Source organism: Haliotis rubra, unplaced genomic scaffold (assembly GCF_003918875.1).
Source record: "Haliotis rubra isolate DU_JTF1 unplaced genomic scaffold, ASM391887v1 Scf67, whole genome shotgun sequence".
Taxonomy (NCBI): Eukaryota; Metazoa; Mollusca; class Gastropoda; order Lepetellida; family Haliotidae; genus Haliotis; species Haliotis rubra.
Genome location: NW_025767379.1, coordinates 171,607 through 198,737, shown reverse-complemented (window position 1 = coordinate 198,737; position 27,131 = coordinate 171,607). Strand labels below are relative to the sequence as shown.

The 27,131-nt window shown below is 40.3% G+C and overlaps 1 protein-coding gene across 2 annotated transcripts; it reads left to right on the top strand.

The window, feature by feature from the left end:
- The first annotated feature begins 1,751 nt into the window (after positions 1-1,751).
- Positions 1,752-22,452, top strand: LOC124257674 (monocarboxylate transporter 14-like). Of its 2 annotated transcripts, XM_046691797.1 has the most exons (7): positions 1,752-1,993; positions 11,040-11,141; positions 19,044-19,139; positions 19,597-19,740; positions 20,062-20,808; positions 21,309-21,359; positions 21,856-22,452. In XM_046691797.1, exons 2-7 carry the CDS (start codon positions 11,042-11,044, stop codon positions 21,987-21,989), a joined length of 1,272 nt encoding a protein of 423 aa, XP_046547753.1. In that variant the 5' UTR covers positions 1,752-1,993; positions 11,040-11,041; the 3' UTR covers positions 21,990-22,452. The 2 variants fall into 2 exon arrangements, with proteins under 2 accessions (XP_046547753.1, XP_046547754.1); XM_046691798.1 differs by lacking the exons at positions 1,752-1,993; positions 11,040-11,141 and adding an exon at positions 14,050-14,073.
- Positions 22,453-27,131: the final 4,679 nt, after the last annotated feature.

Here is a 27,131-nt window from a genome sequence, read left to right as displayed (position 1 = left end):
ATTCTGTGTGTTTTGAATCTTGCATCCTTATAGCTATCCAGTGTTGTCCAGGTTGATGAGAGGCTTGGTTATTCAAAATGAATCCTTGGGATATGTGGATATGGTCCGTGGTAACTGATTGGCAGCAAGCACTTTGATTTTCATCCCTTTAGTAACACTGTCTTTGTTCAAGAGGCATTGTAGTTGTCGTGTATTCATAGTGTTGCTAATGTTACGTGCTCCGTTCACTTAAACATCAACTGATCCTCGCTGTAAATGAGACAGTTGATACCTTCCGGAAGCGCTGACTTAACATGTAACTCCAAATGAAGGTCGCCTTGTTTAAAGGTATTCAAACAGTTCCCTTCTATGCGTTTGGGTTCCAGCGTAAATTGATAAATAGCATATCCCTTATTGAAATCTTTTCTTATTCTGGGAAAGTTCCGTTAACATTAATAACATTATATTTCCCTACGGTCAGCTCAGTACTAGGTCATTGATCCCTGTGAAATAAGGTCAGCCAGGTGTTCGATGACGTCAGAAATCAAAATGGCGGATATTCGTCTATTCCAGCCCCTATAGAACACCTGAACCCCCCCTCTGGATCCACCAATGGGGAGTCTGTATGGTTAAGTTTGTGTTGAGGGCTGTGATGTGTGGGTGCCGAAAACTGTGCGTTTTGTACCCGGATCAAAGGATCCGTCTATATACATGTGGCACCAATTTGGCCAGTGTTCATGTTATCAAGCTGTGTTCACGCGTTGTGTTTTTGGCGATGTTGGGTTTGTTTGATTGTTTATTTATTTCGGAGGAGAGTTTTGTGTTTATATCAGGATTTTTTAGTTTAGGTGTGGATATACTGGATGGGGTTGTGTTTTGTTTTAGCTTAATTAGGTTGTATTCAGTTATGAGGTTTGTTATGCGTTTTGATATTGGGGTTAGAAGTGGAGTTTTGAGAGCAAGCAAAAGTTTAAGTTTATTCCAACAAGTTCTACCTTCCTCTCCATTTAACAATAAATTCCACGAGGCAACAAACTCCTTCATTACATTATCCTCAACAAGTGTACATTGAACTGATTTGTTGATCTTAACAGGTGTATCTAAATACATGCTGCGTCCTTGAAATTAATGGAATTCTAAAATGTACAGTCTTCGATTTGTCTGAACTTAATTAAAATTTACTAATTCCTCGCCAATCTTTCAAAACAGCTGAAAACAATATTAAGATCAGCTTCGCGTTCCGCTAGCAGAGCAATATCGTCTGCATATGCTAAAGCTGCTATTGTTCGTTGAAACAAGACGAGGTATAATTCTTTATTTCGTACCGGTTTATTAATGGAAAGAGCTTCAAAATCCTCATAACATGTGCTCAAAGGGAAGGTAACTATATTTTCTATTGTACTTTACGTTAGAAATATAAAAAAAAGAAGAAAAAGGGGCCTAGCGTTACTCGAACAAAATAGAATTTCATACAGCTATATTGAAATTGTTTATATTTACACCTGGGGAACTCCACCATGTCAAAACGGACAATGTTACATTTCAATGTCATGAAAGTGAAGGAAGTAACTTGAAAATGTAACTACCCTGGACACAAAATGCTTTGCGTGCGGAACACGTAGGTAGAAAATATCGTGCGTGAAATGTAGATGTATTTACATGAAACAAGCAGGTTTTTGCGTTAACTCGAACACTGTTAACACGTAATTGTTTTCAAGCCATTTGCTGAAATGGGTGTTTAAAATATCAGAGACATGGGACTGATGAAAGTGACATGCTCCCATATCTTAGTGGGTCACATGGATTACTGTCTGGTTGACAGGGTTGACAATACTGGTACACCATATGTCAGGACACGCAGCGTTATCAAAACAGTAGCTAAACAATTTGAAGAGAATGTCTACACAGTGGTTGTGTTTTAGTGCCTCGGCTGGTACAAGATCTGGACCGGCGGACTCTCCACGTTTAGCACGTACAACCGTGTGACCTCAGGCCTTGTAATACGCAAATGCAGGTCAGTAGTATCTTTAGCAGTGTCCCATATAACACTATTGTTATCGAGGTCACGTTGAACTTCACGTAATTGACCATGATTAAAGGCGTGTGAAAAACTATCCACAAACAATGAACTATAATCCTGTTTTCAATTATTAACACAGCAGTTCTAAAGACACAAACCTCACCATCAACTTCGACTTCCCATGGAATAGAATTATGCCAATGCCAAGCTTACCGAATTTTCCAAAATGAACGAGAATCACAATTATTAAGTTGGTCCAATAAACGTTGCTGTTCGTCCATCCGATAGTTATGTCCGTTTCCAGTACTTTATCAAATAGTTTTGTTTCTGTTGTAAACTGTTTTCGTAGCACTTTCCGCCGAACCGTTTTACAATTTAGCCACAGTTTCTCTGCATCACAAGTAAGGTAAAGAGTGATCCGGTATGATTATTATCGGATGTTTTTTAGGATTATTATAAAGGGCACATATCCACGCAACTATTACATGCTCAAGGCGCTGATATGTTTTCCTCGATCATTGGATGTGAATCTCAACGACACATCGTATCAACTCCCTGTGGAGTATACAACTCCCTGTGGAATATACACCGAGTTATTGTGGCTTTCTCATCCTTTCGATGATATACTGTCAGGAGTATTGACACCGCTAATCGAAGATGACATTCTCGACACTTCAAAGTTTCAATGTTGCACATGTTTTCCTGTCCACAACAAAGGATCCGTTTTTAATATATGTGAATTCTTGCTGGCCGACTCTTCCATATATAATGCACAAATTAGCGTCCTCTAAGAACTCGGTTAAAAGCTCACATGACTGTTTTCACAGACGTCGATGACCACTGCTTCCGGTAAGTTGTCACTACCGGGTTAGAATTGGTCTTCAGCAACCTATGCTTGTAAGTGAGTGAGTGAGTTTAGTTTTATGCCGCACTCAGCAATATTCCAGCTATATGGCGGCGGTCTGTAAATAATCGAGTCTGGACCAGACAATTAAAGTGATCAACAGCATGAGCATCGATCTGCGCAATTGGGGATCGATGACATGTGTCAACCAAGCCAGTGAGCCTGACCATCCGATACATGTAACAGTATCCCCTATCAATCTAGCTTCCCCTCAGCTCTACCTATAACTGTATCCCCTATCAATCTAGCTTCCCCTCAGCTCTACCTATAACTGTATCCCCTATCAATCTAGCTTCCCCTTAGCTCTACCTGTAGCTATATCCCCTATCAATCTAGCTTCCCCTCAGCTCTACATGTAGCTGTATCCCCTATCAATCTAGCTTCCCCTCAGCTCTACCTGCAGCTATATCCCCTATCAATCTAGCTTCCCCTCAGCTCTACCTGTAGTTGTATCCCCTATCAATCTAGTTTCCCCTCAGGTCTACCTATAGCTATATCCCGTATCAATCTAGTTTCCCCTCAGCTCTACCTATAGCTATATCCCCTATCTCTCTAGCTTCCCCTTATCTCCACCTATAGCTATATCCCCTATCAATCTAGTTTCCCCTTAGCTCTACCTGTAGCTGTATCCCCTATCAATCTAGCTTCCCCTCAGCTCTACCTATAGCTGTATCCCCTATCAATCTAGTTTCCCCTTTGCTCTACCTATAGCTATATCCCCTATCATTCTAGCTTCCCCTCAGCTCCATCTATAGCTATATCCCCTATCAATCTAGTTTCCCCTTAGCTCTACATGTAGCTGTATCTCATGTCAATTTAGCGTCCTCTCAGCTCTACCTATAGCTATATCCCCTATCAATCTAGCTTCCTCTCAGCTCTACCTATAGCTCTATCCCCTATCAATCTAGTTTCCTCTCAGCTCTAACTGTAGCTATATACCCTATCAATATAGCTTCCCCTCAGCTCTACATGTAGCTGTATCCCCTATCAATCTAGCTTCCCCTCAGCTCTACATGTAGCTGTATCCCCTATCAATCTAGCTTCCCCTCAGCTCTACATGTAGCTATATCACCTATCAGTGTAGCTTCCTCTCAGCTCTACATGTAGCTATATCACCTATCAGTGTAGCTTCCCCTCAGCTCTACATGTAGCTGTATCACCTATCAGTGTAGCTTCCCCTTAGCTCTACCTGTAGCTATATCCCCTATCAAAATAGCTTCCCCTCAGCTCTACCTGTAGCTATATCCCCTATCAGTGTAGCTTCCCCTCAGCTCTACCTGTAGCTATATCCCCTATCAGTCTAGCTTCCCCTCAGCTCTACATGTAGCTATATCCCCTATCAATCTAGCTTCCCCTCAGCTCTACATGTAGCTATATCCCCTATCAATCTAGGTTCCCCTCAGCTCTACCTGTAGCTGTATCCCCTTTCAATCTAGCTTCCCCTCAGCTCTACCTATAGCTATATCTCCTATCAATCTAGCTTCCCCTCAGCTCTACATGTAGCTATATCCCTATCAATCTAGGTTCCCCTCAGCTCTACCTGTAGCTATATACCCTATCAATCTAGTTTCCCCTCAGCTCTACCTATAGCTATATCTCCTATCAATCTAGCGTCCCCTCAGCTCTACATGTAGCTATATACCCTATCAATCTAGGTTCCCCTCAGCTCTACCTGTAGCTATATACCCTATCAATCTAGTTTCCCCTCAGCTCTACCTATAGCTATATCTCCTATCAATCTAGTTTCCCCTCAGCTGCACATATAGCTATATCCCCTATCAATCTAGCTTTCCCTTAGCTCTACATGTAGCTGTATACCCTATCAATCTAGCTTCCCCTCAGCTCTACCTATAGCTATATCTCCTATCAATCTAGCGTCCCTCAGCTCTACATGTAGCTATATACCCTATCAATCTAGGGTTCCCTCAGCTCTACATGTAGCTATATACCCCTATCAATCTAGGTTCCCCTCAGCTCTACCTGTAGCTATATACCCTATCAATCTAGCTTCCCCTCAGCTCTACCTATAGCTATATCTCCTATCAATCTAGCGTCCCCTCAGCTCTACATGTAGCTGTATCACCTATCAATCTAGCTTCCCCTTAGCTCTACCTGTAGCTATATCCCCTATCAATCTAGCTTCCCCTCAGCTCTACCTATAGCTGTATCCCCTATCAATCTAGCTTCCCCTCAGCTCTACCTATAGCTATATCCCCTATCAATCTAGCTTCCCCTCAGCTCTACATGTAGCTGTATCCCCTATCAATCTAGCTTCCCCTCAGCTCTACCTGTAGCTATATACCCTATCAATCTAGCTTCCCCTCAGCTCTACCTATGGCTATATCCCCTATCAATCTAGCTTCCCCTCAGTTCTACATGTAGCTGTATCCCCTATCAATCTAGCTTCCCCTCAGCTCTACATGTAGCTGTATCCCCTATCAATCTAGCTTCCCCTCAGCTCTTCCTGTAGCTATATCCCCTATCAATCTAGCTTCCCCTCAGCTCTACCTATATCTGTATCCCCTATCAATCTAGTTTCCCTTTAGCTCTACATGTAGCTGTATCTCATATCAATCTAGTCTCTCCTTAGCTCTACCTATAGCTATATACCCTATCAATCTAGCTTCCCCTCAGCTCTACATGTAGCTGTATCCCCTATCAATCTAGCTTCCCCTCAGCTCTACAGATAGCTATATCCCCTATCAATCTAGCTTCCCCTTAGCTCTACGGATAGCTATGTCACAGATAATCTTTATTTCCTCCTAAGTCGAAGATACAGCAGGTTGTAACATAGGTTATATATATGTTTTTGCAGGTTACAGAGTGTGATAATCAAAATTAGAACAGGTATTTTAGTTGATGTAGCCAGGGTTTCACAGAGCTTGCGATAAGTGTTATACATTTAAACCACATTTCTTGTTCAAGCTCTTGAGCATATACATCTGGTAGACCACCGAGCATACATGAGACAAATAGTTCTTCATCATTCCATAAACTGACAAAAGTGTCAACATCTAGCATGTCAACTAGTGACTCAATCAAAGGGTTTCTACTACTTTGTATGAGAGTACAGTGTAGAAATACATGTTTTACAATATCACAGGCAACAATGCCACATTCACACTAAAGAGATTGAAGGCTCATTGTGCTGATACGTAAAAGAGCAGCAATATTATTGGAACACTCTGGCATTTTATAGCATGCAGACCATAGTCTGTGAACATTTTTAGGATACCTTATAGTCTGATATCTTTCAAGGTTAAGTCTCAACCTCGTTACAGAAGCAACATGTGAATCCTCAGCTTTAAGTATTCTTTCTTTAACCAGTACAGACCACTCAGCCTTCGTTAAGAAGGAAGATTGGTCATCATAGTTGTATAAATGCATATCTAGGTCATACATTGTGACAAGATTATGCATGTGGAAGATTGGCGATGACTTGCAAAATCGCTCTTTCTCCAGTGATGAGGTTTTTTTCTGTACTGACAGAGTCTGTGCACAAGCACTTTCTTAAAGACAAATTCAGTATCGCTGTTACATAGTTTACCGAGAAATAGCAAGGACTTCTGGTGCATATATCTTCGCAGTGTGACCAGGGCAAGACTGTCTGTGGCTATTGTGGATGATCCACGTTTTGAAAGGCCTTGGATACTCTTACAAAACTGGCTTTGTACAGTTTCCAGCATATCATATTCCTTTTCAGGTAAACGGGCCCATACATTACAAGTGTACAAACCGCATGGCAGAATAATTCCTTCCCAAATACGGATACAACAGAGTGGCTTAAGGCCACCAAAACACAGGCCATGGCTCCTATTGGCATTAAAGAGTATCCTAAGCCTTTCACATACAAACTGCGTACGTTCTATGGTTTTACCGGATGAATAGATTTGGAGACCAGCAAATTTTACATGTGTATTGGACGGTATTTCCTTCTCACCAATGTATATTTTAGGATGGACATTTCTTTTTGTATCTCCAAATACAAGAAATAGACTCTTTGATGCATTAAAACGCAAGTGCCACGTGTGCGCATACTTATGTACAACATCAAGCAAACTTTGAAGTCCACCTGGGTATGCACTTAACAAAGACAAGTCGTCGGCTAACAGTACCCCTGGTGTTTTACCCCATGGTAAACATATGCCATGCCCAGAGTCAACGATACTGTGAAGTAAGTCGTTTATATATAGAGTGAAGAACCAAGCTGATAAGACACGACCCTGACCTACACCCTGTTTTACATCAAATACATTAGAAATACAGCCACCAGTGCTAACACATGATTTCATTGATGTGTACATAGTGTATATAAGTCGCTACAGTTTACCTCGAATTCCGAAATTGTAAAGCTTATAGAAAAGTCCATTCAACCAAACTCTGTCAAATGCTTTCTCATTATCAAGGAAGGCACAATAAACTGGTGAATTTCTTTCGACATAGTAGGCAATACTGTCAGTTAGAGTAAGCGCTGCCGTTTCCGCCGCCCGCACCCTTCCTAAATCCTAACTGGAGAGGGTGAGGGAAGTCGTTTTCTGCTTTTGTCCATGTTTCAATTCTTTTGAGCAGTAATCTTTCAAAAAGGTTTGAGAGCACAGGCGTAAGAGTGATACCTCTATAATTACATGGTTCATGCTTGCTTTTACCATTTCCTTTGTGAATTGGTAAAACATTACCAACACTAAATGCATTTGGTACATATTCAAACGATATAATGGCATTAAATAGTGATGCAATATGGTCAATAACAGACCGACCAGCATACTTTACATGCTCGTTTGAAATACCATCTGGGCCTGGAGATTTGTTGTTTTAAAGACGTTTCACGGTATCAAGTACCTCATCTTTAGTAAATGGGGAGAGAATGACTGAATCACTGTCGTCATTTACAGGGTTATATACAACATCTTCTACAAACTTATCAACGTGCTCTGTAAATCCAGTATCAAAGCATTCTGCATTCTGAGGTACAGACAAGCCTCTGAAGTACCCGGCAAAGAGATTACATACACCTTCCTGCGTGTTACAGGAGTCTCCCTTATAACTTAGAGACTGTGTTTGCTCTCTGTTACGTTTTAACGTTTTTGTAACTCTAAAGTATTCTTGGATGTCTACCTCAGCTGCTTGGTAGATTTCATAAAATGTTTCGTTTTTGTAACGTTGCTTAGCTGAACGATGGTTTCTTCGAAATGCACGTTTGGCTTGTTTATATTCAATCAACAATTTGTCATCTGAACTGTGGCTTTTGCCGTTAGAAATTCAATTTTTGCGGCAATTACGCATCTGGTCATGATGTTCTTTAAGTTCATACTTCCTCCAGTATGGGTTTAATTGTGCTTGGAATTTTGAAGTAGGAATTGCAAGTATAGTTGCAGCATGTAGACATTTTGTGATATAACTATTGTGATACTCGATGTATTCAACAGGAGATGAAAAATGGGAAACATTAAAGTAATTTTCGGTACTCGAGTCCAAAAAAATGGACTCGTTGAAGCTAGGGCTCGTTGAGTACTCGGGTCCGAGTCGAGTCTCATCCCTCGAGTACTCGAGTCCAAAAAAATGGACTCGTTGAAGCTCATCGAGGGATGAGACTCGACTCGGACCCGAGTACTCGAAAATCACACAAGTGAACACTTACTTCTTTCCGACTTCATATCGTCATGTGACTAACATTTCCCATTGGTCAGAATCAGTATTTGGATGTTTTCTTGACAAATCTTTTTTGTCTTCGTACTTCTTGTACTTCAAAACGCAGTGATATACCGCACAGGCGGCATTTGGTTATTTTGCTCTTTTCACTATTCAGATCAAGATACGCCCATACATTTGATTTTTTTTATCTTTCTCCATGTCTATCACTTGTCAAGATAGTTACCTAATCATTTTAAGAAGTGAATCTCAAACGATGTATAATATTTACTCTCATCTGCAGACTTGTAACAACTAATACCATACAGCCACACCGTGTGAGGAGTAAACTATTTAATCTAGGTGTTAATGAAAACATTATCAGATGGGTTAAAGAATTCAGGGTACATAGAACTCAGTATGTCAGTGTCAATGGCTATCAATCTTCTTTTCTCTCAACCTCTACTAGAGATCCACATAGCTGTGTTCCTTCATCCGTACTCTTCATCATACTAATGACTGTTACTTGTCAATATATGACTTGCCTACTGTGAAATTTGCAGATGACGCCACTGTTACTGGCCTAATTTCTGATTCTGAAAATTATTATCGTGAAGGCATTGACAAAACCGTAATGACAGTTTTTTATCAAGCCTTTATTCAAAGTGTGTTGACCTACAATTTTCTATGTTGATATGGGGATCTGTCTCATCGCAACAAAAACAAACTTTATAAATTGTTAATACTGCTTGCAAAATTTCTGGAGTGTCTTTCGAGTATATTCCCTTTATCTATGAGCGCGAGATTGTCAAAGAGGCAGCTAAAATTTGATTTGATAGTTGATATATTTGATCTCAACATTTTGAACTACTTCCTTCTGGACGCTGCTGTCGATTACCTTCCCTCAAAACAAACAGAGCTCGACAGTCTTTCATACCATCAAGTATTCGTGAATGCAACAAATATTTTGAATCACACCATCATGTGATTAGAACTAAAATTATTCAGATTCTTTACCTATGAGGTTAATTGAATTACATCATGTCAGATTTATTTGTAAATAGCATTCGTTTTGAGCATGCAATTATTGTGTATATTTTTGTGAACTGTGTATATATTCATTTTCAGACAGTTTGGATGTATAAGAATTTCCACCTGGATAATAAAGTTATATCTTATCTTAATATTAGACGTTAACGGCCGCTCGTGCTTAGCACATGGACCCGTGAAGATCCGGGGTAGAATAGGTCTTCAGCAACCCATGTGCTTGCCATAAAAGGCGACTATGCTTGTCGTAAAAGGCGACTAACGGGATCGGGTGGTCAGTTTCGCTGACTTGGTTGACACATGTCATCGGTTCCCAATTGCGCAGAATGATGATCATGCTGTTGATCACTAGATTGTCTGGTCCAGACTCGATTATTTACAGACCGCCGCCATATAGCTGGGATATTGCTGAGTGTGGCGTAAAACTAAACTCACTCACTCACTCGCTTAGCACATGGCAGACAGTCTGTCAACGTCAAATAATTCGAGTTATCTCCCCTTTTCGAGTCCTCGAGTCCTTGAAAATGGACTCGAGTCCAGCTGAACCCGACTCGTCCTCGAGTACTCGAGTACCCGTGGAAGCCCTAGTTGAAGCCCTAATGGGTAACATCAGCACTATCATGGTATATATCCTCGTCGGTAGTGTGCTGTCCCACGTTGTCGTCTATGATGATGACGTCAGCACTTGGGTTGTCTTCCATCCTGCTGTCGCAAGGGTAGTTTATCTCCTTGCTTGGTTGTTGTCGACACGGCTGTTGACTCTGAATAGTAGCAATTTGACCACCGGCTGGAGGGGTATCCACAGCGTCCCTCTTGACAGCCTCTGAATAGGTGGGCTTGTTGCGTGTATTCATCAGGTCAATCTTACCGTCGAGAATTATTTGTTGCTGGATTTTCACCGCTGAACTTTAAACAAGAACGTCCCTGACATATTTGCAAAATGTATCTGTCATGTTCACGGCTTTTTTAATCACAACTGGCATTCAAATCAAACTTCCTGACAGTGCCTTACAGATTTTCTCCAAACCTGTGGAAATGACGTTCGTGTGATAAGCCATCTCATCTCTTGATTGGTGATTTAAATCTTCTGTGAAGAAATTCAATTATTGCTTCACCATGTGCCCAGTGTGACAGCAAACAATTTATGATTCAATAGTCACTCACTCACTCACTCACTGTTAACGAGCTGTTTGTAAATCTCTCGAGCAATGTGTCCAGCATAACGTGGCATCGCATATTCATATGTACCCAAGTGCGTGAGCTAGCTTTAAACCTCTCTGAAAGCGCCATGTCACTGACCTTAAAAGTGAAACTTTAAGTAAGTCAAGCAGGTAGATGTTTTTTCTGAAACCCCCATGGTGAAACCCATTAGCAGGGGAAATGTGCTGACAAACCAGTGACCAAGCGTAGTGAGAAGTTGTCATGGAAATACTCCTTATTCCAATCTGTTCCTTTTCAAAGGGATGAGGTCTGGACGGAACACTGACAGTGGTTGGGCGTGGGTGGTCCTTGCGGTGTCGGTGTTCAACATGTATGTGTTGGGGACTCTGGTCATCTCTGTAGGTATGTAAACTGCATGTGTTTATTTGGTAACCCTGTTGTCAAACCATTGGCTCTCAATGCAAATACAGATCTGGGTTAGAATTAATCTTCAGCAATCCATGCTTGTCGTAACAGGATTGACAGGATTGGATGGTCAGACTCACTGACTTGGTTGACACATATCATTGTATCCCAATTCAGTCGATCGATGCTCATGCTGTTGATCACTGTTCAAGGCTCAATAAGAGCTGGGCCCCACCGTTGACTTGAGAGGTTCTCTCTGTATATTGAGAGAATGGCTGAGATGTAATTGTAACTTTTGGAGTTGTACAAAAAACCAACAAGTTCTTCCATGAAGTTGTGAATCTGTGTTGCATGTAAACTAGGAAAGCTAGGAAGTATCTGAGGATCTTTTGGGAAAGAATTCATGCTAAAATAAACAGGACTTGAACACCATACCGGACTTATCTTTGACTATCCATCTTAGCTACATCATCCCCAGAACCAGAGTGGATAGACAGATTGCCTAGGGTGGAAGGGTAGAACACCCTGACACCCTCAGGTAACACACCAGGTACACACCACTTATTATAATTATTTGGGTATTTTGGTCAAAGTGTGTAGATACGTTAGCTGTCAAAGGTATAAGGCTCTATTTTTCATCAAAAAAGTTACTTTTCAAGTTCCCAGGATTGCCAGCTAATATTTCATCAAATTGTTTGACATTAACATCGTGGTGTTATTGTATGGTGCCGAAGTTTGGGAATTTACCATCTAGATTTTCCGATAACCCTACTTCTTATTCTTATAAGTTACTAGTATGCAGTAAAGATCATGAAATTATTCTAAATGTAGCAAAATATGTTAAATATTGTTTGTCTCTCCGCAATGTATAATCATTGTCACTTTCAATATATCAGTATATTAATGTTCAATGATGTCCATGGGCCGATTTGCCTAAAAGGAATAAACGAATACTACTGTCAATACTACCGACATTGTCTTTATTCAGCATTAAAATCAACAGCCTTCCAAATGTTTTAAGTGATTCAGTTGATGGATAATTATTTGTGGATGATTTTAATGTTTCTGGTAGAGGTATACATATGCATGCAATAGACAGCAAATTACAAATTTGTCTCAGTAAAATTGAAAAATGGTCACTTGAAAACGGGTTTAAATGTTCTATAACAAAAAGTAATTGTATACATTTCTGCAGAAAGTATAAACCGCATAAAGATCCAAAAGTATTTTTAAACGTCACCCCCATCAAATTCTTGGGTCTTATTTTCGACTCACATTAACTTTTCTGCCACACATTAAATCTCTTAAAGCTAAATGCCTGAAGGCACTTGATCTGTTAAAAGTCGTTTACACTTCTAAGTGGGGGAGGGGACCAAACTATCCTACTGCACCTATACAGATATCTCATCCGGTCGGAACTTGATTACGGCTCCATCGTATATGTTGGAGCCTGTAAAAGCAACCTCAAAATACTTGATTCTATCCATCACCAAGGTCTAAGACTTTGTCTTGGGTCTTTCAGAACTTCTCCTATTGACAGTCTGTACGTCGAGGCTGAGGAGCAATCTCTTAGCCAATGTCGTATAAAATTATCCTTACAGTATATACCAAAACCATATTCTCACAAGGTTAACCCAGCATTTAATTGTGTTTTTAATCCTGGTGGCGCAGTGGCTTGTGCCACTGTCATTGGGTCCAAAACAATATCTTCCAGATTACCCAATGACAGTTCAATTTTCACAGCAGAAGCAAAGGCAATACTAACAACTCTTAAATATATAAATAGACACCCTAAATATAAACAGTATATCATATTTTCAGATTCTCTTTCTTGCCTCCAGGCTATAAAAATCTTTCGTGTAAACATCCACTTTTAATAGAAGTAATTGAGTTATATTATGATCTTGCTACTGGTCAATACTGGTCGTCCTCTGTTGGTTACCAAGCCACGTTGGAATTTCTGGTGACAATGGCTTTGCTGCTAAGGCAGCACTCAAGAAATCTGTGACACCACTTCTTATTCCATACTCTGATTACAAAGCAACCAATAGATTGTACATTCGTGATCTGATGCAGAAGTGGGGCACTCAAGTAGGTACTAATAAATTACATGCTATAAAACCCTATATTGGTTGCACTTGGGTTGTCAGTCCAGATTTGAAGAGGTCATCATGCGACGATTTCGCATTGGCCATACTAGATACACTCATGCATATTTGCTCAAAGGTGAAGTTCCTCTGTATTGTAACCCTTGTGATGGGAGAATCACAGTGTATTTTGTCCATCACAAGGGATAAATATTTTAATGTCAAAACAATTAAGGATCTTTTTTATAGTGTTACTCATCATTAAAGCATTGATTTTTAAAAGGAAATATAATTATTAGATAAATTTTGAATAATATGTTTTGTAAATAGATAAATGACATGGTAGTCATAATGGTAGTATAAATTAGCAGCTGAGATGGTTAGTGGCTGTATCCTCAAAGGGGTTGCAGTATCATAAAATTATTGTCCTCCTGAGAGGATACGTAACTCCAAAAACTTTCAAAGTCAAATTTAAACCTACCAGAGTTGTAAACGCAGTTTTTTTTTTGCAATTTTAAACTGCTGGCTAAACTTGTCCTACAGTCGCCAGGGGCTGAAGGGGTGGTGTAAATCCAACTAGGGTCCATGCAGGTAGCAAAGGTACTCTAAGTCCCCATGGTCCCTGTTTCGTTGTGTTCTCGTGGTGACATGGCTTTGCCATTCCACCATTCGATAAAAACGAGCGGGTCTGCTTCCACTGACCTTTAATGCATACATCGCCATATTGGTATACGCTAGGTATGCCGGGATACCGGGACCAGTCATTGTATAAAATCTAACATCGTAACATCCCTCTTTCTTTACAGAAAACATGAATAAGACAGAGTAACAATCCCCTAGAGGTTATCAAATTTCCATTTCTTTCAACCGTTTAAGCATTACTCAAATAAGATGAACATAATTCTTGCCACTCAAGCATATATATCAATGGAAACTATCTGCACAACACTACTCAGTATCAATTACTTGATATAATGCTAATAATAAATTTAATACTGAAAATTGTGTGCAACATGCACCAATACTGAAATAAGGCGTGTCCATGCACCACACTGTATGCTCACTGCTCATCCTATTGTGACCACTACACAGTCAAGATCTTTATGGTACATAGTCACTGAGGTAGGTGGGTTTCTTCACAACCCTGCCTCGTACTGGTCTCTGAGGACTGACATGGACGTCACTCTTAGACGGACACAGCTGTGGCTGGTGAGCAGACACTGATGGTTGTTGACCATGTTGTGGTGTTTTCGGCAGCGGTTGTTGTGACTTCACTGGGGTACGTTGAGGAGGATTAACATTTTTCAACTTGTTTGTCACTGGTGGCTCAACAGGTCGTATACTGCTGGCTGTTGTCGAGGCTGGTCCATGGTTTGAACCTGTTGATTTCGGGTTTAAACCTGGTAATCTTCATGAGCACTGGTTGAGTAGGTATTGAACCTGGCACTGGAGCATATCTATTTCATATACCCGTCTCTGCAAAGTGTTCTTTTGATGTTCGAAGATGTTTTCGATTTCGATTCCTCTGTGCGAACTCTGTATGATTGAACATCTACCTGGTTCTCAATTCTAGCTTTAATCCATCTCCTGTGACCCGGAGGCTGGAATCTCACAATATCACCCTTGTTAAGTGACGGCAGTTCTCTGGTATTCCTGTTGTGCATCTGAACAGCTTTTTTCTCAATAAGCCTCTGTTTCACTTTGTGCTGTATTTCTGGTTTCAAAAGCTGTTTGGACATTGGTAACTGAGTTCTGGTACGTCTACTGACGAGAAGCTGTACTGGTGATGAACCCATTTTCTCATTTGGAATATTTCGTAACTCAAGGAGAGCTAGAAATGGATCCGCCTTAGCGTCATGCGATTTCTGTAGCATTGTCTTTGCGATCTTGACTGTACTTTCAGCTTTGCCATTGGATTGTGCATATCCTGGACAGCTGGTATTGTGTTCGAATCCGTACGCTGATGCGAAATCTGAAAAACTTTGAGAATTGAATGGAGGACCATTTTCAGTTATCACCACCTGCGGGGCTCCATGGCGGGCAAAGTGGGCCTTGAGCTTGGTGATGATTTCGTTTCCTGCTTTACCATCCAGGCGATCGATTAAAAAAAATCAGAGTAGAAATCGACCGTGATGAGATAGTCTCTCTTGTCTCATTCAAACAAGTCAGAAACTACATATCGCCATGGCAGCTCTGGAATCTGATGATGTATCATTGGCTCCTTGCACTGATTACACTGTATGCTATTGCACACCCTGCATTTTGCCACATAGTCTTCAATGTCCCTGTACATGTTAAGGCCAATATACTGTCTCACGTGCTCGTCTAACACAGCTCTGTATACCTGTGTGACTCAAATGCAACCTGTTCATAATCATTTGTCTTGAAGCTGTAGGCACACCAATTCTGTCTACTTTGAACACTAGTCCATTTTGCACAGATATTGCTTCTCTGAAGTTGAAAAATGTCTCAAATTCACTGGAAATCTGTCCAGTTCTTCAGGCCATCCTTGCTGAATAACTTTCATCTGGTGAAATAGGTTGTCATCAGTCTTTGTTGCTAATTGCAGCTGTTGCAGTCTTTCGCTCGATACAGCAATGTTTTCCGTCATGTCTCTGCTTTGTAGCTCTCTCTCAAACGAAGTTTGGAAGATTTCTTCTCTTTCAGCATCCTTCTCTCATCTCGTTACAAAGGCTCTACTGAGTGTGTCTGCAACATACATCTCCTTCACTTTTTTGTACACAACTTCGTACTCATACTTCTAAATTCTGCGGTCGTAGAAGCATCCTCTGTAGACGTTGTGGCGCAGATAGCAAACTCTTCTTATGTATTGTCACAAGAGGCTGGTGATCAGTCTCAACAATCACATTTCTTCCATAAACATATCTCTCGAACCTTTCTAATCCAAACACCATTGCCAACATCTCTTTCTCTATCTGGGCGTAACCCATTTCTGTACTGGTGAGGGCATCTTCTCAATGGCGTCGACTTTACTCGGATCAGCCCTCAAACCATCCTTAGATATCACATAACATAGGTAATTGACCTGTGTCTGCTTCAAATCAACCTTCGCTCTATTCAGTTCAGACCTTTCTCTTTGCATCGTAGAAGGAGATTTTCAAGATTCTTATCATGATCCATGGAAGCATCTTCGGGTGTCTTGCCTTTGCCCCATACAAGCAAATCATCATGTGATGCAAAAACACTATTCAGCCCTTTAAAGCATTGTCCATCCTCCTTTGAAATTCATCTGGGGCTGGGGAGATGCCAAATGGCATTCTGAGCCATCTGTATTTTCCGAAGGGCATTTCAAATGCAGTCAGGTAACTACTGTCTTGGTCGAGGCAGACGTGCCAAAATCCATTCTTGGCATCTAGGTGTGTGAAGAAACTCCTAATATTATCTATGGTTGGTATCGGGTATTCATTCCTTTTCAATGCCGTATTTAATGGTTCTGGGTCAATGAAGAGCCTTACAGCTCCCGAGGTCTTCATCGCCACTGCTAAACTGCTGATCCAGTCTGTTGGTGTGTCCACTCGTGTTATAATTCCTAGCTTCATAAGCCTATCCACCTTAATCTTCACAGTGAGAGGCCATTTTCTGCATGGAAACTTGACAGGTGTCACTGTGCTATCTGTCACTAAATGCAGTTCACCTTCAAGCTGACTTTCACCTTTGAAGACGTCCTCATATTGCTTCAATAGCTCCTCACCTGGATCAGTCTTCACATCCACGTTAGCAATGTTCTCCCTATTCACTGTAATCAGACGCATGTGTTGGACTGCTCTGGCTGCCATAATAGACTTACAGTCCTGGTCAACAATCACAAATCTCACTTTGTAGCTTTCATCAGTCTTTGGGTTTGTCACAGTGAAAACCTTCTGACCCATTGTCCGCATTTCTGTCTTGTGACTAGACTTTTCTGTGTCTTCTCTGTGTTCCTAAGTGCTGTATCCTTTGTAATGGCAACATAGTCTCTACTGGACATAACATTAGTTGTCGCACCACTGTCCAACTGGAAATCCATCACATGACCTTCAACATTCATGTTTGCACATATGGTTTTTTCAAAATCTTTATCAGTGTTCACAGCTAGGACATAGTCATTGTCATTTTCATCACAGCTATCATCTTCATTTTCCAAATGAACTGGTTGGGATTTTCTAAATCTACACATGGAAGCAAAATGATGTCTTTTCTTGCATATGCTACATGTTTTACCATATGCAGAGCAATCTTTTGGCGGACAGTCTGTTCCACAATACTTGCAAACTCTTGTTTTCTTTCCTTTCTTTTGAAATCTTTGGTTCTTTTCACTCTTTTCAGGTCTCTTAAGTTTGTTCGTTTGAGCTACAGCATGTACCTCATCCTGACTTGATGTAGCATTCATAGCTTTGGTTTGGTATTGACTTGGTTCATATGCCCTACAGATATCAATACAATTTGCTAGAGTGAGGTTTCTGACTTCTAGTAGTTTACTTCTGAGTGCTTCATCTTTGACACCTGCAACAATCTAATCTTTCAGTAATCTGGCTTCTATCTCTCCATAATTACACGATCTGATTAGCTTTCTAAGATGTGTAACATAAGTGTCAATGTTTTCACTTGGCTGTTGGTGTCTTATGGAATACATAAGCTTCATAGGTCTCATTGACCTCTCCAAGACAGAATTCTTCAAACTTCTGTAACACTACATCAATGTTATTTCTTTCTACATCATTGGCAAACGACAGACCATCATATATATGTCAAGAGCCTCACCACCTATACACGTCAACAGGGTAGCAGTTCTGAACCTCGTATTTTCATCAGTCAGTCATGTTACAATCTCATAATTGTCCCACATCCTACGGAATTTCCTCCAATTCGTAGCCAAACTACCTTTCAGCTCGAGTTTCGCTGGTAAGGGCACATTTATGCGTCTTCCCGCAGCAGACTGATTACCCTGGACTGGCACTTCTGGTTGCTCATTGCCCCCATCATGGCCATGTGCTTCGCCTTCTTCAACCACGGGACCGTTTTCATTCATCGTTATCACGCTAATGACGCTCACTGACAGCTCAATAGTTCATACTGTCGGCATAAATAGAGTTCTGCTCACTTCTGACACCATGTTTCGTTGTGTTCTCGTGGTGACATGGCTTTGCCATTCCACCATTCAATAAAAACGAGCGGGTCTGCTTTCACTGACCTTTAATGCATACATCGCCATATTGGTACACGCTAGGTATGCTGGGATACCGGGACCAGTCATTGTATAAAATCTAAAGGGAGCAATCATAATACAATCTAACATCGTAACAGTCCCTAGTATGGTGATCTACCTTCAGTTGTTGGCGATCTATACCCTTTTTATATTGTATTGTCCAAATAGTGCTATTAGTTTTAATTTTCCACACTAGTTTTAGTTGTAATTGTGATATTCTAGTTGTTTTACTGTCCTTTGACGACAGGGTTTTATAATATACACATATTCCATTTCAATGTCACATATGTTCTCGTCACGATATGGCTGAAATATTGCCGATGTGACATTAAATATTAACTCACTCACCGACATTGTTGACTGCAAACAAACTTATGGAAAATACTGTGATTCGGTTTTTTCTTAGTGGTAAATTACGTGTCTGTGCCAGGTCGTGCTTATGGACAAATTGTTTGTCCTACACACTAAAAGGCAAATGTTTTTATTGAAAATCCGTTACCTGTAATATGTGCATCTTACTTTTCACATATGGCGAACGCATGAAACCCATCCAGTCTACTCTATAACGTAAGTAATAAGAAATTCTATCATGCATTCTTTTCCCAGGAATGTTCCAGGACCGGTTTCTCCAGCATTACGATGGCAGTACGGCTTATATTAGCTTGGTGTGTTCCTTCTTCATCAGCCTGCAGTCAATACTAGGTGACTACAATGCACGTTGTTCGATCTTTAATATCCTTAAAAGCCATTACTGGCTCAATCATGTATAGTTTCAGTAGATTGTGTTTTAATGACTCCGAAATAAATGATAAATCCGAAACCTTATGTCAGTATACCATGATCAAACTACGGTGTAACATGTTAACTAGGTTTACAAATCAATACAAGCTTCTGCAAATACAATGGCAGTACACAATTTGATGTCAGTAAAAAATAGTTGTGGTAAAAACAATATGGTCAATGGCAATAGTAGTCATGTAGCAACAACAGTGTTTAAGCCGAAACAGAATATTCAGAGTGTAAACATCTTCGCACAACGGTTGGTTTCTATATAATCTGAATAGATCTACTTACAGAAAGTTATTTGGAAATATGCTAGCATGTCCTCAGTGGATGTTTATGTTGTTGATGGAGGAAGTAAACACGTGCAGCGTTTCAGGTCCTGTGGCGAGTGTCATCTGTAACATGTTCAGTATACGTACATCCATAATGATTGGAGGAACAATACTATCTGTTGGACTCGTGGCGTCCAGCATTACCAACACTCTTCCGCAGTTGCTTGGCTGTTTCGGAATACTCTCTGGTGAGGAATGCCACATTTGGCTGTGCTTCATTTCCCTCTACGGTATCTCGGTGTAGCAAAACAACTAATGTTTAACATATGTTATACTTTGGATTACACTTTCTTAGAAAAGTACAGATTCTAGTACTCAGTTGTAATCCCAAGTATAGCATATGTTACATTTGACCCATTTTCTAAATGGCATTGTGTATTCATAACTAACGTTTGTTAATAATACCTTTTAAATACACTTAAATTGTTATGCTATAATCGACATAACAACACAACTAGGAAATATATAGGTATGATATTATGTGCTTGATTTCTTTTTATCCAATTCAGGGATAGGATTTGGCATCATTTACACGCCAGCTACAATAGTTGTCGGATATTACTTCCAGGAGAAAAGAGTATTAGCCCATGGACTCGCGTTATCATTCACTGGCGTCGGTGTCTTGTCTGGTCCGCATGTGATTGGCTGGTTGATTGACCAGTTTGGCTGGAGGACCGCGATGTCCACGCTTGGATGTGTCATTGCCCAGATGGTGGTAACGGGATCTCTGATATTTCCACACGAAAGGTCAAAACAAAGTGCTTCTGTTGCAGTTGGTAAAAATGTCAGCGCATTCACACTTCTGAAAGACAAGATTCTACTTATCATCCTTCTCAACTATTTCACATTAATGATGGGCTACTCAATTCAGCTGGTTCATCTGCCATCTTATGTGCGTTCCGTTGGAGTACCACCGGCCAAAGTCCCATCGCTGTTCACCGCCTATGGACTCACTCTCACTGTGGCGCGGATTCTCGTTGGGGCGATCTGTAATGACAAGAGCACTGATTTGCTGATGATGTACATATCGTGCCAAGGCCTGAACTCTTTGACTGTATTATTCATGCCACTGTTCGCCCATGGATTTGCTCAGCTTGTTCTATACCAAGTTCTGTTTGGCTTATATTACGGTGTTAGCTTTATGTTACTGACGCCTATTGTTGTGGAGCTGTTCGGAGTTGAACGCCTGGCAACAGTGTTTGGAGTTACCTTATGTGTTGGCGGTGTAAGCTATCTGATTGGTCCCACCATTGCAGGTAAGTTCATCTGCCAACATGCCCACGACGCAATATGCATAGAGTGTACATACTTGTACACGCACTTGTACATTCATTTACATTCGATGTACAATCAAATATAGTAAATATCCTAACATATAAGTATTCTTTATAATTCACACAGATAATAGCTTTCAGGTTTACGATTTTCGTCACCATTATTCTGTTATATGAGATTGAAATGAGTCAGGCGCTTTAACGTGGCTAATTGCGTGTCATCATCACCCAATACATCGATATCTTTACTCACAATATCAATCACTGGTTTGGTTTAGTCACAATTGTAAATGGACCGCCGGGCGTCAACGAGATGGAGATTGCCGAAGCAACGTTAAATTTTAGTTCAAGTTTTAGCTCACTTAAGTGTTTGTTTCTTAACACATTATTTTGGAGTACCTTCATTCCTATATATATTTCCCTCACAGACCCACTTTTGTTACTGCACCAACAACTACATTATGTACTTCTACTTCTTCCAGGTGCACTGTACGACATGACATCATCATACGCCGCAGGGTTCCATATTGGTGGTAAGCCTGTACCCTTCATTGCACGAGAATGGTAAAATGTTCACTACAAAGCTTTCTCTATATTTCAACGTTAAGAGCAAACACTTACAATTACAGTTGTGTTTGTGAAAGCCATGTTACTATGTCAAGCCAGCCAAGGCAATGCAGAAAATCCGAAGTGAACTTAGAATTGACGAGACTGGACAATGGCCTTTCAAATAACTTATTGTATACACAGATACTTTTAGAAATAAAAGATAAAGTTTACAAACGGGTTTACACAGACGAATGAAAAGATGGCAGAATGAGTAACGGTTGTCATTAGACAGAACATATTTATTCGGTATGATGAAATATTTTTCAAAAATGTATAGTACAATTACAAGCGTAGGTCATGAGGGTAGTCTGTCGATACCCCCGTGATATAGCACATTCACGACTATGTGCAGTAGGTACTATGCCTCACATGTCATACACTAAACTGACTTTAATCCGACACGTATCTGTATGCCTACAGGCTCTGTGTCTCTTCTGGGCACCATGCTGCTATTCCTCATCCCGATACTGAAGAGAGAAGCCAAAGTTCCAGGAGATCCTGAGAACCCGGAATGTTTGATCCTTCTTAATGCGAAGGAGCAAGGTCCATTTTGAAATTAATGTGCATACTGTATATATTTCAGAGTGAAAACAGCAAAAGACGTTGTTTATCATTTAATATTATCTGTTTTAAATAGAATTATTTGATGATGTTTTTCTTCAATATATTGGTAGGAGATGAGTATGCACTGAGATTGTTAGTGGCTGTGCCCTTAATGGGTGTTGAAGCACGCCTAAAGAGGGTATGTACGACCACAGCTTTCAAGCTGTAGTTATATCTACCTGAATTGTAAGTGCTGAATAAGTGTTTAATATTAATCTCCGGCTAAACCAACAATCGCCAGTAACTAGTGATAGGTGTACATCTGGCAGTGGAACCATATAGGTAGCAGAGATAGAGGAAGTCACCATGGTCCCCAGTATGGTGGCTTTACCTATGTTGCTGGCCACCTAGCCCCGTTTTTATGCAATATCAGTGTAAAATGATCTGTGACTAGTATTAAACAAATCTGTGATATATTGCTGGTTATTTTCTGTCCACCGATAACAGCTTATAATTAGCGTGCAACTGTATGAATGCATGGCGTGTTCAAGTTACAATATGGCCGACATACTGCCGACGTGACTTAGATTAACTCACTCCTCCAACTGTTGTAAACATAGACGTTTCGACAACCACACAAGAATCTGTATCAAAACGTCGCATCACCTGACTAAAGAAGTTGCTCATCCATAACGTTTGTATCCAACTTCTAAAAATGCCACACAAAGAAGGTGGTGTCAAGGCCATATTCCTGAGAGGCCGATACGACCTTTTTTGTAGCTCCTCACACCAGAATTAGCCTAGTGCGGCTCTGAACCTTTTCAGATTTACATGTTGAACGGAACTCTTTGGCATAGATAGTGGATTTGAAAAGCATATACGTGGAACAATATTCAAGGCAACCCCGTCATCTCAACTTAAAAAATGACATTACATGTTTTGTTGGCACGCTACTTGGCGTTGATAGCAAACTCGCTCAAACATTGCACAGGTTCCTTGCATGTACCAATACACGTGACATCCACATGCTTCACTGACTGGGTACAACGAAGGGAAATAACTTCAAAGGTTAAATGATAGAACATGAAAAGGAGTGCACAATAGACCTGCCTGAAGCTGACCCATCATAGGACACATTTGAAATGAAAAGATGCATTGTCTTGGCCTGCTCGAAGCCTGGATCTAAGCCCAATGGGACACCTATGGGATTATTTGCGACGTTCTAATGATTTAATTTTAGCATATTTGAAGGAAATTAAACTATATAGTAAGATAAGATTTGAAGTTCTGAATGTCAGTTTTTACAGTTTACTATGATAATGGACTGACGCTTTAGTGATATTCCTCATCACTTCTATTCTTTTTCTTGGCTTAATAGGAAAATATGTTTTCTTGCAACGAATAACTGCAAAATTGTCAATGCGGCTTAAAGCAACATGTACTCAGTCACTCACACATTTGGGACGTGTAGTAAATCAAAGAGGTCTCCATCACAGAATCTCCATGATCTGATCCAGGCATTCCATGAGGAAATACAATAGGTTTCCCAGTTGATTATAATGCGTCTGATCTCGAGCATGTTGGGGGCGACTTTGTGATGTATTCCGTGTAAAGGGAGGCTACTACAAATACTGACAGAAACTAGTGACACTTTAGCGTTGTTCTATCCGGCTCATCACTGATGACGTCTTGATACTGGACAATCAACAGCAGCAGTTGTAGGTGCCCTGGACTGTAGAACACAATCTGAGACAACACGCAAACTGAGGCCAAGGCCAGTGGCACCGGGAGAGACGTCACAGCACGACAACAAAAGACTTTTGTCTGCAACCACCACTAGCAGACAGTTGTCAGAGGTAGAATGTCACCACAGATTACCAAGAATCGACTGCATACTGCATGTATCAGAGCATTAGAACACGTTAATTTGTTAAAGTGGGATTTAGCCTGAAGTTCTGTAAAGTGACATTGCTGAAAATCACTTTTCTCACAATTCAGTTTCAAGCTGCACTTCTTTTACTAATTGTCAATATTTATAACCGTTGTGTGTGGGCCTATAGCAATAGTTTGAAAAGGCTTTAATTTAAGAGATTTCGATAACCAAATGCATCATTTTTGTTACCCCTTCTCTCTGATCTGTTTCAATGCATATATATATTCAATGCGCCAAATGGGACAAAACAAACATTTGGATAATTTTGTGGATCAGATAAACAGTTATCCAATAATTCCTAACGCAAGCAAGAAACACTCTAATATAACCAGCAAACAGAGAGATTCTTTAAACTCTTTGGCCAATGATCCGAATATAATAATAAAAGAGGCTGACAAAGGCGGAGCAACAGTGATAATGGATTCAACGAACTACAAACACATGGCAATGGACTTACTCCTGGACAAAGGTACTTATGTCCCGTGCAGTGAAAAGAGTCAGACAGTGTAATTCGGAAATTAAAGAACCTAACCAGTCAGTACTCAGAAGAGCTGACATCAAAGGAATTAAATTATATAACACATTTTGACTGCAAATCGAGCAATTTCTATGGCTTACCCAAAATTCATAAAAGTAAGGAGATCGTAAGACTTTGTGAAAGTGCTAAAAGCAGCTATGTTGAGATGGAACACCCAGGAGATTTGAAACTCCGACCTATAATTGCAGACCCAGCGTGTGCTACACATAGACCCAGTAATTTCATTGATATTTTATTGAAACCAATCTCATCAAAAAAGTTTTACTCGTGACACCATACATTTTTCTTTCCTCTTGACCACAAAACGTTAATGAAACATGCAAACTTGTAACTTTTGATGTAAAAAAATTGTATTCAAATATCCCACATAGCCTAGGAATTAAAGCGTTGGATTATTGGTTAAACCGTTGTGAAGCGTTTTACACATACCTGAGAGAAATTTCAAAATCGTTCTTTTTGGAAAGCGTTGAATTCATCTTAAAAACAATATGTTCTTTTTGACGATAAGTACTATAAACAGATTAAAGGCACAGCCATCTGGATTGGATCAGGAACCAAAATGGCGCCGACTTATTATGCGACGCTTGTCTTAGGATATCTGGAGGAAAAAGTTCAAACATAAAATCAGTCAAATTCTTTGAGAGGATGTTGCCCATTATTTCATGGATAATTGGAAAAGATTTATAGACGACTGCTTCATAATTTGGTCATTTTCTGAGGAGAAACTAAATACATTTTACGAACTATTAAATAGCATGGACGAAAACCTTGTTTTCACTATGGAGGCAGATGAAACTAAAACAGCTTTCTTAGACACAATGGTCATCAAATCGGGGCGGAAATTGGACACAGATATCTTCTACAAACCTACAGATACGAAACAATCTTGTCATCCGAGCCACACTAAAAGAAGTCTTCCATATAACCTGACACGAAAAATATGTACAATAGTTTCAAACCAGGACACCCGCAATCAAAGACTGAATGAACTTAGGATGTTTTTACTATTACGGGAATATACCAAATTTCTTGTTGAAGACAAGCGTTACAGCTTAACAGAGAAGATCTTTTGACAGGAACTATGAAACAAACCAATGAGGAAATAGTAATTGCTTTCGTATCTACTTATAATCCGTTGAACCCAAATGTGTTCCTGAACATAAAAACAAATATGTGCATCTTAGAACAAGATGAAAAACTGAAATCAATGCTGAAATCTAGAAAATTAATAAATAGCAAAAGACAAAATCAGAATCTTAAAAAATACTTACAAAAGCCAAATTTATTTTAAAGAAACAGAATGTATCAAATCCTACTGTGTCCAGATGCAACAGAGGTAACTGTGGAACGTGTCGACATATTGTTGACGGACACTCTGTAACTTTCACGAGACACGGAGAATTCTATGTAAAACAGAATTTTTACTGCTCTTCCAAAAACATAATATATGTCATAACATGCACATAATGAACAGTGTATTGGTCAATCCGAAAATTTAAGAGCCCGGGTTCGTGTCCAAAAACAACAAATAAAGTGTCCTGAAACCCGATGTATCCCACTGAGTGAACATCTAGATGTCTGTGCGAAAGGAAACGATATTAACTTTACAATATTTCCTTTTTATCAAGATTCAAAATTCGGACAAAGTAAAATGAATTTTAAAAGAACACTACTTCATAGACAAGTTCAAACCAATGCTAAACCATTGCAAGCTGTGACCTTGTCTCTCTAGAATGTTGTCCCTATTGTGACGTCACAATATATACGTAATGACGTCATACTGTAACTGCTACAATCTCCCTGAAGAGTAAAGAACGAAACATGTTGGAGAAAAAGGCATTCTGATTTTATTCATCTATGTGATATATATATATATATATACTCTCCCAAAAATGAAACGCATATAGGAATTTCAGCTGTATTTTTATGTTTATTTTGAAACATCTTGTAGGCTTTATGAGTGAATGAAATATAGCGAAATTGCACACTGGGAATGCACACTTATCCGTCTTTGGCACCAACTCGAGGAAAGTCAGTTTGAGTGTCACATGGAGACGTGTGGTGGCACGGAAGTCAATACCTCGTGTGACCGCCGTGGGCATCCAGAACTGCACGGCATCGCCTCGGCATCGAACGAATAAGTATCAGAATCTCGTGTTGCCCAATCGCAGCCCACTCTGTCTGTAGTGCCTGTGCGAGTTGCTGAAGTGTCTGGGGCTGAGGGTTACGGCGTCGCACCCGTCTGTCGAGGACATCCCACAGATGTTCGATCGGGTTTAAGTCCGGTGATCGTGAGGGCCAGGGGAGCACATTGATGTTGTGGTTCTGGAGGAAGTCTCTAGTGTGACGTGCTGTGTGGGGCCTGGCATTGTCCTGTTGAAACAACTCCCTCTAGAGATCAATGATTGGAAGGAGGTGTGGGCGTAGGATTCCGTCACAGTACCGTTGAGCTGTCAGGTTGCCCTGGATCATCACCAAATCACTTCTCCTACGGCAGGTGATCGCTCCCCACATCATAACACTTCCCCAGCCGAATCTGTCCACCTCGGGAATGCAATCGTCGGCGAAACGTTCACGTCGACGTCTGTACACCCGCATTCTTCCATCGCGTCGTTCCAATAGAAATCGTGATTCATCACTGAACCAGATTCTACGCCAATTCGGTAGGTTCCAGGCCTGAAC